The following is a 16,638-nucleotide window of genomic DNA, read 5'->3' as shown; positions in this document are numbered from 1 at the left end:
GTTGACGAGTTTGTTTTTTGAACGCGCTAATCTCAGGAACTACTGGTTCGAATTGAAAAATTCTTTTTTGTGTTGAATAGACTTATTTATCGAGGAAGGCTTTAGGCTATATAACATCGCGCTTTAACTATTAGAAGCGAAGATATAATGGAAAATGTGAAAAAAACGGGGGAATTTATTCATACTTGAGGGCTTCAATGATGCCCAAAATAACTATTCCACGCGGATAAAGTCGCGGGCACAACTAGTCTACTATAAGAGATCTAAGAATGTTTTTGAGCGTGCTATATCTACTGCTTGTTAGTAAGGTAAATTGCTTTGTATAATTGATATTAATGTATAAGAGGCTGTTATTAATGAGGCCCTCGACGATGGAAATATGAAAACATTTTCCACGTCATTCAGAATCCAATTTTCTATAAATGTACCTATATCGTAGAGTTAATTGATAGCTGACGATTGTGCATCTGAAAGATGTTGTCCGACGGTGCGGCGGAGAGAGACGACGGAGGCTGCGGAGGTGGGGGCGGATCTGTCACGTGGAGCTCGGGGCGCCGGCGCGACCCGGACGGCCGGGCAGCTTGCGGCCGGGCTCGGGCGCGCGGCATTCCTCTGCAGGCTGCCGGCCGCTACGCTATGCGAGCCGACAAAAGAACCGCCGCGCGAGACGCGGCTCGCTGCTCTCCGGCTGGAGCATCCCGGGGCTGCTGCGAGTGCGAGGGCCGTGTCGCCAGCGCTGGACCGCGCTAGCCGTTAAGGTGTATGGTGGAGCACGCCGGGCGGGGGGCGGGGAGGCAGGTGGCGTCGCGCAGGTGCGGCCCGCGCCCGGCCCGGGGCCGCATTCGCAGCGCGCGGAGGCGCGGGCTCGCCGCGGCGCGCGCCCGCTGCCCTCGACGCGCTCATGGAGCCGCCGTGGGAGCTCGAGCTCGAGCTGCGGCGGCACATCGAGAACTGCGCCTGCACCTGCGACCACATGGGCTACGGAAACTACATGGACTACCAGGTGGCGCCCGCGGCGCATGCCTGTGTTTGTCGCGCGATCACGTCTCCGCACGCCCACGTACGTGTGAATGTCCTCCTCAATCTGTAGCATCACTCCTCATCTTGCATGATTCACGGCGTCCAATAGGGATGCTCCATGCTGATTTGTTTGTAGTTTACATGTCACTGACACTTTACATATTATATAATATTACGTTTGGCGCGCTCAAGTTGTAGGTATGGTCAAAGTTCAGTTCAATTAAAATCGTTTCAAAGTTACCTATTATAATAAATAATATTCGTACTAAGTAAAACTTTAATATACATATATAATATTTATATTAAAGTTTTACTTAGCCAAAAATACCTTTTATTTATTAAAACTTTTATAAGTGCATAGACATAAATCATTGTGATTATATCTAGACTTTTTTACGCATGAAGTCATAGGGGCTTATTTAAACTATACTAGTTTTAAATTAAAACATAAGAAGAATTCATTCCAAAAATTTATTACAGTATATTGTAGAAAACTGTTGTAAAACATAAAAATTTAAAATATCCCTATTTTTTTACAATTATTATTTATTTTTAACAATTATGGAGGCAATTAGGTATAACTGAGAAAGATCTGAAACTTTAATTTAAATAAAAAAGTATCTTCCGAGGCCAATGGTCACAAAGCCGCGTGCCGTAGTTACGTTGCGAAAGTTTTGAAGACAACTTTAACTGATTAACAACTTTAGGATTAATGAGAAACTATCCACACTGTAAAAAGAATTCGAATAGCAATTAGAGAACGTAAGTAGCAGGTATTATTTCTCTTTTGTTTGAAAGATGTAGATTACTTATGCTTTCATTACAAGATTTGCTCCGTTTTTGATCCTATTTCTTGATCTTAATATATCCTAGCTTTTACATGGCCCTACATTTTAATGCCATGAAATTATAACCAACTAGTTTTTGTTTATTGGACTGGGGATTAATCTTAAATTATAATCCATTCATATCAATGATAAGAAAGAGTTTATTGCGTAATACCTAGTTCATGATGGAATGATGAATTCATCAAATAAGAGTCTATTGTCCCCTCTATGGCTAATAAGACTTTTCCCTTTATAAAATATTGTGGATTTTTTGCGATCCTATATATCTAATATTCCTTCCATGTTTATCATATGCATTTTCTTTTTTGTCTTGACGTTAATCCCAAATACACTAACATTAATGCAAAGGGTGTGAAGGTGCGATTCTGACCATGATTCTGGATTTGGTTAGTCAAGTTTTTGCTCGAAACGACTCTCATCTGACCTCCGCAACCTTTTCAGAAAAAAGCCGATTTGGATTATGGTGAGTGCGAAATGCTAGATGAATATTTTAATTACTTTAATCGTCTTTTAGAGCATCCATGGGAAAGAAATGGAATGGTTCTATTTTTTAGTTTTGGGAACCACACGCCTCCACCTATATCTTATATATAAAATTCTCGTGTCACAATATTCGTTCCCGTACTCCTCCGAAACGACTTGACAGATTCTCATGAAATTTTGTGAGCATATTGAGTAGGTAGGTCATAGAATCGGGCAACATCTATTTTTAAATAACGGTGGACAACCCTTATCACTAAGGTATGCCCTTAGTGATAAGGGTTGTCCACCCTTAACATTATTTTTTTAACTAGAAATTACTTAAAAAATATTTATATGGCAAAACAACGTTTGCCGGGACAGCTAGTTATATCTAAATGTGAAAGTTTGACACTATATAGATATGTTTCTTTTTTCTCTTGTTGTAGATAGTAAATTTACCTTTTTTTACTCGACTCTATGCGGGACAAAATTAATGATTTTCAGTAAGTCGTAAATGAATCCTTATTAGGGATATAATTGGCTCTAATCCGCGACTACGTACAACTACGACACACAAAATGTCTTATCCAGTTTCTGCGAAAATTATGTCCCTCTTTTATTACCTATAAGGACAATTTTCATTTTTCATTCCATCTTTAAGGCATACATCTGAACGTGGCCTTACAATATTTTCAAGAATATTGGCCCTGTCTATCTTGTAAATGTAGAGACGTGTATTGACGTATATAGGACACTCTTCAATTTAAATATTATTAGTCAGAACTGCAAGTTTTGCTGCGTATGGAAACTCGTCTCAGTTTGGCAATTCGTGTCAGAACTCGGAAAGCAAACGGTTAAATTTGCCGGCGCGATCTATCTCCGGTTACACGCTTGATTTCACCCAAAGGGTTTCGTTAAACACGAGTTCACTCATTCAAATATAATAGAATTGAAATGTACAATTCGGATTTTAATTCCATTTAGACTTCATAATGGCCTAGTGTTTCGCTTTGATTGATGCAAAGTCTTTATTGAAATTGTCATTGATATTTTCGTGGTATTTTCATCTTTCTATTGTTATTATGAGAATAGAAAGGCACTGTGGATTTTATGCTTAACAATTTAAGGTTAAATGAAAATATTACACGTACAATCTAGTATAGTCATGTGATTATATTGATGTCAAATATTGCTTATGTTAAACATACCTACTATAATAAGACATGCTTCCAAAGGGCAAGTGCAGAAGTAGCCGTAGCAAAATACTCTGCCTATATTCACGACTTTATAGCTTCCAGTTATTTATAATTAATCTTTACTTATAATAAAATAGTTACTGTACGATGTCGGTACTTGAAAGATTTCCACACGAGGAGTCTATTTATCACCAGCAGAAGCCAAAAATGTGTGTTTTTTTTTATTTCTGTCTGTGAGTAGTCGCATCGCGCGAAAACTATTGCTATGATTTGAATGCGGGTCCTTTTTTGATGAAGTTTAGTTTAGTCCAACTTAAAAACAGGTACAATTTTTTTTTCTCCAGCCCTCTAAGGGGCAATACAAGGGTCAGCTTTTTCAGTAATAAGTATATAAGGGGTAGCTGATTAAGTTCTTTAAAGAGTATCCAACAAGGTATGAGTGGCTCGCTAGTCCGTACAGGGGGCTTAGGCGGGCTCATTTCAATTCAGTGGGTCACTGAATTCTATAGATTTGAAGGATTACCGCCGTATCTTTTCTTTTCTGTCGCGGCTTTTTTTGCCAAACATCTATAAATAATTCAAATAACAACACTTATATTTATCGGTTTCAATTAAGAATGAAAAATACTATTGCATCTATCTATTAACGGCCAAACGAAGGGATTCGAACGATCATTACGAAAATCTTCACATTAAACGAAATTACCCCTTTAATTTTATTTTAAACTTATTTGGAAAATATATAACTAAATATTCTGTGATAATTTCAGCTTTCTAGCTATTACAGTTAAAGAGATACACCCAGGTGACAGACAGTCAAGGCTTAGTAATAAGGTCCTGTTTTTACCTTTTAGGTAGGTATAAAACTTTGAAATACTGGGACACCAAGCCCAAATACGTGGGAAAAATAATTTTTGAATGCATGCATGAGCATGAGTTAGTCTTACATGATGCGTACATTCGTCTTACATGGTAAAAGTATTGGTTTGACTATGATGATACATAATTTCCATATATTTTCACGGGAACGAGATAAAACGGACCTATGCGCCAATGAAGTCTCTAATAATTATACTTATCTAAGGATAAAACGTAAAAATTTAACCTAAAAAATCTACTTAAAGGTGAAAGTATTATTTACCTTTAATTTATATCGAAATTGCTGAAAAAGAACTTTCATACGATTTAAAGTAAAATCTTTGGACGAATAAAATGCAACAAGCCCTCGACAAAAATGTAGACCATATTTATGCTACGAAGTTTTCGTAGCAACTCGTACATAGATGCGTAGCTACCGAGAGCAGCCCGCTACGAAAAAAGCATAGCATTTCTCAGCTTGCTACAAAAATAGGTAGCAACTTAGAGCAAAGCAAAGCCCGCTATGAAAAAGGCGTAGCATTTCGTAGTTTGCTACGTAAATGTATATCCTAAAGCAATAGCTCACTACGAAGAAATAAAAAATAAAAAATCTTATAGAAGAAATAATAATAGAATATATATCTACTTACTTATGTTAGCGCGTTAATGTTATTTTCAACCCATTGTTAGTTTAACAGGAGTCATAAAAACTCCATAAAAATATTATTTCATATGTAACTTTAGTATCAAGTATAAGGCGTAGGCAAAGAGTTATTCCTAAAATAAATTTTTGTTTCACGATATCTTTCAACTTTGCTAAGTTTGAATATTGTTAATAATGAGAAATAATAATGAATCAAGCAATTTTGAAGCCTTAAATATGACTGATTATGAGGGTTAGCGGAACAACCACCCATTGCACTAATGTTTTCCAGTGCCTAGGTAATCTAATTGGTTACCTTGATTATATCAATGAAATTTAACTTTGTTTGAGGTTAACTCGGGTTAAAGGCTACAAATTGCTTGCTGTGAGTAAAGGGTTGGTCCTATCGTAGAGTAAACAAAGGGCCTTCCTTGCACTAAGTGTAGTCCCAATGGACGCTTTAAGATGTCCAAGCTCACAATCTTAACATTATTTTTATATTAGACTAACTGCGTGCCCTGGCGTTTCGCCTCATCATTTTCGGGACAAAAATTACCCATTGTATTCATTTAGGTTTTATTTTACACAAACATACATTAATCCTTACAAACATTCTATTTTTAATATTAGGAGAAGGAAGGAAGAAAGTATAAGATAGGATTTGATTTTTACGTAAATTTCATACTAATCCAATAGAGAAAACTTCCCGTTAAGATTGTAAAAATAGCAAAAGCCTTAAAGACATCAGATTCATTCTATTAAGCGTTGTGCTGTCAACGTGTTACTCTTTCTAAGTTTAATTCCATTATTGAATATAAAATACGTATAAAATTTAGAACTTTTTACTACCTTTGACAAAATCAAGAATTGAATTCTGACAATCTGACATTCAAGGCAAGAGTGTGTATGCATTATTTGAGCTTGCGTGCATCACCTTAGGCCTTATCTTGTTTATCACTCAAATATAATATAAAAAATAAAACAATCGGTTCGGTCTAACATACTAGGAAAAAGACGCGATATGAATGTGCATGAATGCATGTTGATGTTTACCTTTTTTTACCCTATAAACAGTAATTAGTAGACAAATAAAAACTATAATTTGATTATTCGATAAGGTTAAAGTTTCTTAGCGTTTAATATTCAAACTTTAATTTTTTTTCTCCGGCCCATTTTATTTCTATCATATTTATACATACGTATAATCACGACCCCTTGCGGAGTAGACAGAGCCAACAGTCTCGAAAGACTGAGTGGCCACGTTTAGCAGTTTGGCTTAATGATAGAATTCAGATTGAAATAGGGACAGGTACCTAGCCCATCGCCCACAAAAAGAATTCCATGTTTATAAGTCTATCTCTTAGTCGCGTTTTACAAGATCCATGAGAAAGAGATGATGTGGTCCTTTTTTTTCTATTGGTGTCGTGAGCCGTACAATATTGTACTTAATCATAATAGCTGTTGGTCTTCTTAATAAAAAAATACATGTTTATTATTACAACTAGCACATAAAACTACTACCATACTAATAGAGAAGACAAAACAAACAAGATGATTGTGGTCAATAATGACCCCTCGAAAAAACTCAATGATACGCACATTCTGCGATGTTGAAACTGCAGTTGATTGTACCTTAGGTATTATCGCGACCTAGGGAAAGAGGTCGGAATATTTACATTTACCGTTCAAATTGTCCTCTTTCTTCATATAATAAACAAACACTTGAGAGCATTGCATTTATTTTTGTCATGAAAATAAAATTTCATAAATTTATTGCACGTAGGTGTATATTTGTTCTTGCTTTCGCCACGACCACGTGAGAGTACTCTGTATACTTACTTCTTCGCACACTACTGTATGTATGCGTTTCGTGGAAATCGGTTCTGGGATTTGGACGTAAAAAACGTATAAAAAAACAAATTCACATTTATAATATTTATAGATTGGAGCTTTTAACTAAATAAATTCGTATTTTTATTAATGTTGTTTAATTTAATTTTGATTAATCTTTACAGACAAGCTATTGGTATCTTTGTTAAGACAAAAGTTTTAAGGAAAACATTTTAATGAAGTTGAGGGAAGTTACAAAATATCTCAAAATATAAATCTTTTAGTGGGGGGGTTATTTTTTTTTCTTTCATTACATAAAATCTCGTAAAAATACACAAATTGTACACAACTTGTTTCTATATATACATAAAAATAACGGGGGTGATATAGTCAACAATCTCGTAAAGACTAAAAGGCTACGTTGAGATCAGCTGCATGGATTAATGGATGGAATTGAGATTCAAAAAGTAAGGTCATCGTCTTCAAGAAAATATCCCTAGTACCTACGCATAGGTATACTGGAACTTCTTGCTGGTTTAGCATGTTGTTTTATGTAGCAAAGAAAAAACACAGTGTGTACCAGGTTGAAAAAGTCAATCAAGGAAAAGGCTAATATTCTTCTTTTAGACGATGGGTGATGCAGCAAACTGTCACTATTTGAATCTTAATTGTATCATTAAGGCATGCAGCTCAATTGGGCCTTTCAGTCTTTTCAATTCTGGAAGGCCAAATTGAGATTTACCAAAGATTTATTTGAATATTTTCCGTAATTCATTAATAAGGTACTTTATTCAGTCATAAACATCGTGAATGAATTACGTAAGAGGAAGAAAGTTCGGAAAGGTAGTAATCAAGTAGGTACACACGTAGAGGAAGGAAAACATCAGTTATCTCTTCCTTAATCATGGCGGGTAAACGGCTCTCCTCACTCGGCTCTTTTAACAAATATTTTCTCGAGAATTCGTTTTATGAGTTCCTTTTGGTGTACGTACTTAGGTCGGAATTAGGGAAACTTGACGTCCGAAATATCGCCTTAGTTCACGCATCGCTGTTTGTAAATAACATCAAAGTGGTTGCTTGACTCACTTACAACTTTTTTTTTGTTGTTGGTAGTTACCCTATTTTCACTGCTCTCTACAGACGGTCCAAAGAGATATTGATCTGGGCTATCTTTGTAGTACATTAGAGCTGTGTGCTCATAAGCGCCCGGTCCATCTAATTTTAAGGGATGACCTAGTTGAAAAATCCGGTCGTCCAAAAAATAAAACACACATTTTCGTATATGTTAAATACATCACAGTGTATGAGTACCTAATGTTGCTTAAAATTTCAGTGACCATCTATATTTAGATGCCTTTGTTTTAATACAAATTTTAACTTTTGATCAATCAAGGACACACTAATGCGCTTAAAGTAAGCTATACTATTTGAAGACGTCTATTATTCATGAATTCATTTATTTTCATGTCACTTCGCTAGCTCCCGTAGAATTTCAGGATAAAGATTTTGCGTCAAAGAGTGACAAATAGACATCCATCTTACAAAAGAATTTTACGTACCTAGATCTTACAAACCATAGATTTAAAAATTACAAATAAATTGAAAATGTGCGGTCAAATGCAAAAGTGGAATGTAATGAAAATGGGATCCCTTTCATTCGACTAATATCTTTTTGTCCTATTTTGTTTGGCATAATGAGTTACGCATACTATTTTTTGCCATAAAAGTTTTTTGGCATTATTGGTTTTGTTGGCATACTATTTCAATAGGCATAAATATAGTTTAGACTAATTTATTTTTTGCGCGGAGCAGATGTAGTGTAATGCGCTATAAGGCGAGTACTTCTTAGGTTAGGTTAGGTTATGCTTATAGTAGGTATGCTTAAAGAAATATGCCTAAAAAGTTATGCCAAATAATATTATGCGTAACAATTATTAGGCTAAACAAAGGTATGCCATGTAAAATTATGACACAAAATTTTATGCTAATAGATAGAGTACCAATGAAAAATAATGAACATGATATTCATGAATGATCCTGGGGTAGTGTGGTTATTTTTGAAAACAGAACATTCGTACATCACAATGCTGCCATATTTAAACATAAATAATTCAAACTGTCAGTGGTATAAATAACAATCGACATGGGTCTACTCTGACATTTGCACCATAAATATTTTATCTGCCACAAACCCTGTGTTTAGTAGAAATACTCTGGATTCAATTCCATTAATGTTTGCGAGGGTGATTCATGGGTATTATTCGAAGTTCGGTCCATAAAACATCCAGGTCTCGCTGTATAAAAGCGGTGCGAATGGATGGTTAGTTGTAAGGTAACAATGGGGGCGCAAATTTCACGGAACATTATGCTGGCATTGTGGGGGCAGCAGCAGAGGCCGGTGAGAGGCCGAGGGCCGCTAGTCTTACAGAGAATCGATGCAGCTCCGCCCGCGCCCGGCGACTGCCGACTGCTGGCACAACTTTCTCGGCCTCTCAGTTTTGGTGGTCACGAACTCCAACCATTGTTTCTTGTTAAGTTTTACGCGATAGTTCAATGAAAAGTTTTATTATTAGGTCAGCAATTTATATATAGCTTTAAAACTGATGAAACATTTATATTGTTGCTTTATGATACCTATAGTTTATTGATACTAACCAACTACCGATCACACAGAAATGATGTAGAAATAATACTTTTTTTGCCTAGCTGTTTAAAGTACCTTCTACTACCATTAAGTATGGTCAGATTTCTATTTGTTTATTGCTGCAGATAGTGAGATGCTGCTATAAAGTAACGGAAAACAATTAACACAAACTTGTGACCGCTCACGAATTTGCAATTTTAATTCTTACACCGAGTTAAAAGATTCGATATTTTCGAACGTATTTCATGTTATTATTATATCAAATTTTAAAACACATAGATAACGAAGAGAATCTCGGATTATATTATATAATGTATTAACCAAATAATATAACGTTTATTATTATCTTATTGCACACTATAAAATTAAGATCAGAAACTTCAGAAGTTTACGTTTTTACGAAAACAGCTTTAGATTGTAAGTAATAAACTCATTATTTTCTAGTTAACTCTTTGTGAACTTCACCAATAATACTAAAGTGCGTCTGGAAAATATTTAATCATTAAATGTTAGTGTATCCAGCCTGATTAACAAAGACAGGGCGGGCGAGGTTTACAAGCGAGTTGTCATTCATTCCACTCTATCAGGCGTACACATTGACCGGGCACACCTGGGGCAAGCACAGGGCATTTGCAGCGTCCCTGTTTTATAACTTTCTTCAGGATATCGCCAGTAATTTGCATTATCTTTAGAATGGCTTCGATTCAATGCAGACTATACCAAGCTGATGCTTTTGTGGTCATAAGCTTGCTTGCAATGCAGACGGTAATAAAAAAATACAATAAAACTCCGCCTCCCGTGCCAACTGTTGCCACAGATGTTTCGCTGGCTTGCTTCTGTTTAAATGTGACCTACCTCCGTAAATACAGAATTATGACGTAAGATATAGGAATTAGGTACGTTTCGATGTAATCAGATATTCATTTATATACCTTAACTGAATGCCTTTCTTTATTACTATAATTCTCCTTTTCTTGAATAATTGAACGTAAAGCAATAATTATGTATGACGTTGTACGCACTAAATAAAACTTTGGATCTTTGTAATGAATTCTTAAAACTTTATTATAAGATCTAACAAACCATTTCTGTTTTTAACTATGTACTCGTACAAAATTTGACACACATAAGAACAATATATTTTCAAACATCACATTACTGTCATTGTTTTTTTATGCATTCATACCTAATAATGAGGCATTTGTAACTTTTGTAAAGGCTCTAACATGAAACAAAATATTGCCTCCTATAATATTTTTTACAATGTTTATTAACCGTAATTACCATCTCATATGGACAGCCAAATCAAACGTTTGTAGCAAAAGGCACGCGCCAACAAAGCGCCGCACTTTCGTCACAATTCTTCTCAAGCTATTAATATCTGAAACAAGCAACACGAAAGTCCGATATATAGTTCACTTTTATATTGTTCTTAATTAGAACCCATGTTTGCAGTAGTTTGCAGTAACGAGCGAATATGGAGAATACATATGGAGAATACCCGGATTGTGTTATCCTCCACATAAAGCAACAAGTAAACATGTAGTTCAATAAATAAGACAAGTTTATACATATCTACATACATACAATCACGTCTTTATCTCTTACGGGGCAGACAAAGCCAATAGCCGCGAGAAGACGTAAGGGTCACGTTTAGCTGTTATTAGTTATTATTAAATAATACCTATGTCAAATGTTTTTACAATCTTATGTAATTATAGTTAGCCAAAGTTCGTTCCCCCAAAACTAGTCTCTGGGAGATATTAAGGTCGACGACACAGTAGGTTGCCCCAGATTATAGCTCCACTCCACATTAGTCAGTGGTGCAGGATCTCTACAGTCATTATTATTACATATATTTGCGCAAGAAGCTATCAATTAGTGAATCAATAAGCCATTTCCAAAAACTTAAAGGTAGTATTTACTGGTCACTTGGAACAAACATAATGTTATAATTAAAACACAATATGTTGCCAACGATATATTGCATTTATTAATTGGCGTGCAATAATTGTTGCAAACGATATAGGCACTTCTTTCATATTTCGAATTTCACGCATTGCGGAAACAGCTGATATGCTTACGAATAAATTACAACTTTATAACCGTACACGGTACACGTATTTTACTATAAAAATATCTTCTGAATAAATGTTACTAGTGCATTGCTGTCGTTGGCATGACTCTTTATCGCTATAAAACAAATGCTTCATACTTTGTGTACACACAATTTAAAAAGAATCCTACACTTCCAATATTTTCCTTTTTATTATTCTTCATTGTTTGAAACTCTATTATTTAGGAGAAGACTAGACGTCAAATGAGCGGTCAATGTCACCCCATAGGCACTCTGAATCCAATGTCAGGTACATGTATTTTTAATGAAGCTTTCCCTAATCCCTTCTAAATTTAGAAACGAAATGATGCTAATGAAATGAAGAATGAAAGGATTTAATAGGGATACGAGTTCTTTTTAGCGTAATAAGTTTGGAATAGATTGTTTATGTAGTATTCTTAGTTTTGATTAGATTAGTTGCCATTCCCACATTTTATGGACAGCTATGAAAACGCTCCAGAAAATCTAATTAGTTAATTAGTAGGTATTACTGTATCAGTAGACCTAATCTTTATTTCCATAAGATGGACTTTTCTAATAAGTACCTAATTTAAAAATTCGATTAATGCAATAATGCATCTGAGGCACTATTGCCTCAGATATATCTGTAATATATTACATATTGCATTAATCGAATGTTTTAAAAATGAATGCTTTAGAAAACAATTGGTGAAAAAGTAAATGAAAAGGGCAGCATTAGTCATTAGCTTGTCAACGACTGAAAATCTCGGCGCCCGAGCGGGGCCTTCGCGCCAGTTCTACTTGTAAATGGGTCAGAGGCTATTCAGACTCCCCCTACTGGCTCCCTCACCCCCTCCCCTTCCCTATGTGTACTCCTTGCATAATTGAACACGCGGTAAATTATCGTCATGCCTGACATCTGCAACTCTAGAAGCCACCTCGTTCCCAGTCCCTCGTGACTGGCATACTACACATATTTTGCACATCTACTGAATTACCCTTATGACTAAAGCACTCTGTAAGTGGTTGTGGTTATTATCTTGTTTACGCTTCATGGGGTTAAACTACGTTTACTACTATACATAAAATATTTATGTGGAGATATTGCTTTAGAATTATTGACAGAAATTTTACCTGACTTAAAATAGTTACCTACTTTATTCAAACAAGTTTTGACTAAACAACTAACAAATTAACAAATAATTCATCACCAATGGCATTTCACCAAAGTTCATCTGACCAAACTATTATTTTTTGTTCAAGTCTAGAATATTCAAATTATCACATTTTTCTACCTTCCAAAATACATGTCAGATAAAAATATTTTAGTTAAAAATATTTTGCGTGGCCCTCCCTTGATAGGATGACTTATACTAAGTAGTCAGTAAATTAGACAGTGATAAAGTAGAGTAAGTACGTGGACGACCTAGCGGGGCACGGAGTTTATTGTAAACTAGCTGTTGCCCGCAACTCCGTTTGCGTGTTATTGGAAATACGAAGGAAAGGAAAGGAATACGAAGGAAATTTACTCAAATTTCCATACATAATATTACAGTACCCGGTTGACCGAGCTTTGCTTCGTCTACCAGAGATGGCGCTGATATAGTTTCTTAAAACGCGGTTTTTAAAATGTTTATAATCTTGGGAACCGAGCTTTTCTCGAACCTTGATAAATCGATTCCTTAAGCCGAAAAGCCCCTAATCTGTAACTTTCATGAAAATCGTTGGAGCCGTTTCCGAGATCCTGATTATATATATATACAAGAATTGCTCGTTTAAATATATTAGATACATAGTAGCTTTGGATTATACAATTTCATATTATAGAACTGTATATTATACAATTTTCTATTATAGATATATGTATATAATAAGCTAGCGGGGCTAGGGCGTCGTCCGTGGTGCATCTTTTTAACGGTGGAAAAAAAATTTCATTTCATCAGTACATCCGAAGTAAAAAAGTATGTCCAAGCAATCTTTACTTGTAAACCGCACTTTTAAGATTTAAACATTTTGACATTACCATGTAGGTATTTATATTACCAACGCATATGTATATATATACCAACCTCTAACTTAGAACTAAAATTTTAATCCGGACCACTAACTACCTATGTCAATAAAAATATATACGTAATACCCTTCCAGATAATTTACGGTGTGAAAATTATTACTATTAATAAAGCATATTATACAATTGACGAGTTTTTAACGATAAAAATTTTGGATTGACATTATATACAAATTAATGATATTGACGCAATAAAATTTTATCTCAATATTATATTAACAAAACAATGAGATTGAAATCCAAGCCTATGAATATATTTTAAAATAATGACTGAACACTGAAATGTGTTTGTTACAGGCAGCAGTTCCCGAGGGCATGACGTTTCCCGGTCCCCTGCCGGACGTAGCAGAACGTTGTGGACGGTGGGCCCCAGACTCCCTGTCGGCTTCGGCCTCAGGGAGCTCTGACGAAAAACCGACCCCTCGTCGCCCACGCTGGCGGATCGCGTTAGCTGCTTTAGTGGTCCTGGCCGCGCTGGGGGCTGCACTTGCCTTACCGCTCGCCCTTGGTGGAGGGGGGCGGGCTACGCCAGAACAGAGGTTAACAACTATACGAAGAATGCTCCGAGACTCTCCATTAGTCGACGGCCACAACGATCTGGCATGGAATATACGGAAGTTTCTTCACAACAAAATTGGAGACTTTAACTTGAGTGCTAGTCTTGAAGGACTTGAACCGTGGGCGAAATCGCGCTGGTCGCATACTGATATTCCACGTTTAAGACTCGGGCAAGTCGGTGCTCAGTTTTGGTCAGCTTATGTACCGTGCGGAGCGCGGGATCGTGATGCCGTACAGCTGGCGCTGGAGCAAATGGATGTTATTAAACGTATAGTAGAAATGAATGCAGGACATCTTTCACTTGTTACGGACGCAGGAGAACTTCTTGACGCCCATAGAGATGGTCGCATAGCTTCATTAATAGGAGTAGAAGGAGGACATGCCCTTGGTGATTCATTAGCTGTGCTACGCGCCTTTTATCAACTCGGAGCGCGATATCTTACCGTTACTCATACTTGTGATACGAGGTGGGCGCGAGCCGCTGGCACTGCGGGTGGGCTCACAGTTTTCGGTAAAGCTGTAGTGCGTGAAATGAATCGGCTCGGCATGATAGTAGATCTATCGCATGCAGGCGAAGAAACGGCGCGGGACGCTTTAGAGACGTCACAAGCGCCAGTAGTTTTTTCTCATTCGGGTGCTGCTGCACTTTGCAATTCAAGTCGGAACGTGCCTGACGACTTGCTTCGTATGATTGCCAAAAATGGCGGAGTTGTAATGATTAATTTCTACGCTAAATTAGTTACTTGTGGAGTAAAAGCTACAGTGGAAGATGTGGTCGCACACATCAATCATGTGCGGCGCGTGGCAGGTGTGGAGCACGTGGGTTTGGGTGCAGGATATGACGGGATCGACGCACCACCAGAGGGCCTGGAGGACGTGTCGAGGTATCCTAACCTCCTGGCGGAGTTGCTGCGCGACCCTGACTGGAGCGAAGATGACGTGAGGAAACTGGCCGGCATGAACGTCGTGCGCGTGCTTCAGACAGTGGAGCGCGTGCGCGATCAGTGGAGGCGCGCGGCCGTGTTACCGGGAGAAGAGACGGCCGGAGCCCGACGCGGCAACTGCGTATACGGACCCGCGTGACGCAGGCTGCGTGCCGCGCACTACCGCGGCCCACCTCGTACTGCTCAATATTGACATTTGTTGAACGTAGTTATACATGTATATTAGTGTCCAAATGTGATTTAGCGATTAAAGTATTGTCTACCTGACCTTGATGCACAAATTGTTTAGCTAAGGAGCCGCGCGCGCTGGGCGCTTCGTCTCGGCGTCGGCCGCGCCCTACCGCTGAACTCTTCTCCATCCATGCACACGACTACGTTGACGAAAGCCCATTGCGATCCGCGATTTATATGATGTGAGCCATTGATGATATAAAAAGGAATAATGTGTTTATAGAAAAATAAATATTCTTTATTTATAATAGGTATTTGTTTTATTATAATGTCCATGGAAATTACGTGACAAATAAAAAAATCACGTCTTTACCCTTTACCGGATAGACATGACTAAAAGACTAAAAATACTGAAAAGCCACGTTCATCTTTATGGCTTACTGATGTAAGTAATTCAGATAATGACATTTTGCTAGCTCATTGTCTAAAACAAAATCCCAAGTTTATAAGTAGTCTTTCCCTTGATTGCCTTTTACAGATACAAGATAAATATTAATGATACCTATGTTATCTAAATATTTTTTTATTTATATAGGTACCTAGGTACATATAATCAAAGAATGCTCATCTTCATATTTTTATGACTTCTTGACCCCCAGAAATCTTTCTTGGAGAAGACCCGTGGTTTATGAGCACAAACTAAAGTAGGAAATTCAGATATTTATTAACAGCACTACCCTCTGACAAAAAGCAAAAGCTATTTATAAATAATACAGGTATTAAATGTGCACGTAACGTACCTGTATTTCCTTTAATCCACGTTCGTAGCTGAACTTTGATAACCAGATAGGATCTCGGACGTTTTGAATCATGTTAGAATACTCTGTGGACACCAAGCGACTGAAAACCAGCGGGCAACTACCGCCGCTCCGCCGGTCGAGATAAAATAAAGTAAAATAAAACTATCAGTAGCTGCGGATCGAATCTGGGTAGGTATTAAAAAGTGGAAACCGATCACTCTGACCACCGGACCAATAGATTCGCGCTTAAAACGAAGCGATTCGCGTCTCGTCTGATCTCTCAACTTCTGTAACCTTTAACTCATACTGGACCATGGTTATACCTACTTACATCCAGTTTGGCGGAAATTTACTGCTTTCTTGTATATTTTTTTTTAATAAAAAAAATATTTTTTTTTTGGGTTATTCCAGTTCGTCCCACTAATACGAAAATTGGTTCTTGAGGTAAGTAGGTATCTACAAACGTTAATGTTATTATCATTTGAAACTAAAATTAAGTCTAGTGATAGATAAAAA

General features: G+C 37.0%; 1 protein-coding gene across 1 annotated transcript; it reads left to right on the top strand.

The window, feature by feature from the left end:
• Positions 1-864: 864 nt before the first annotated feature.
• LOC106134968 (dipeptidase 1-like) lies at positions 865-15,290 on the top strand. Its single transcript, XM_060946702.1, has 2 exons — positions 865-1,060; positions 13,947-15,290. The coding sequence occupies exons 1-2, from the start codon at positions 902-904 to the stop codon at positions 15,288-15,290; spliced, it is 1,503 nt and encodes a 500-aa protein (XP_060802685.1). The 5' UTR covers positions 865-901.
• The last annotated feature ends 1,348 nt before the right edge of the window (positions 15,291-16,638 follow it).

Source organism: Amyelois transitella, chromosome 11 (genome assembly GCF_032362555.1).
Source record: "Amyelois transitella isolate CPQ chromosome 11, ilAmyTran1.1, whole genome shotgun sequence".
Lineage (NCBI taxonomy): Eukaryota > Metazoa > Arthropoda > Insecta > Lepidoptera > Pyralidae > Amyelois > Amyelois transitella.
Note: the sequence above shows the minus strand (reverse complement) of the source record. Positions and strands in the feature narration are given on the sequence as shown.

Excerpts from the sequence above, each read along its gene's own strand:
- LOC106134968 (XM_060946702.1), top strand. The coding sequence starts at position 902 with ATGGAGCCGCCGTGGGAGCTCGAGCTCGAGCTGCGGCGGCACATCGAG. Across the intron at positions 1,061-13,946 it reads TCACGTCTCCGCACGCCCAC|GCAGCAGTTCCCGAGGGCAT; the intron begins GTACGTGTGAAT and ends TGTTTGTTACAG.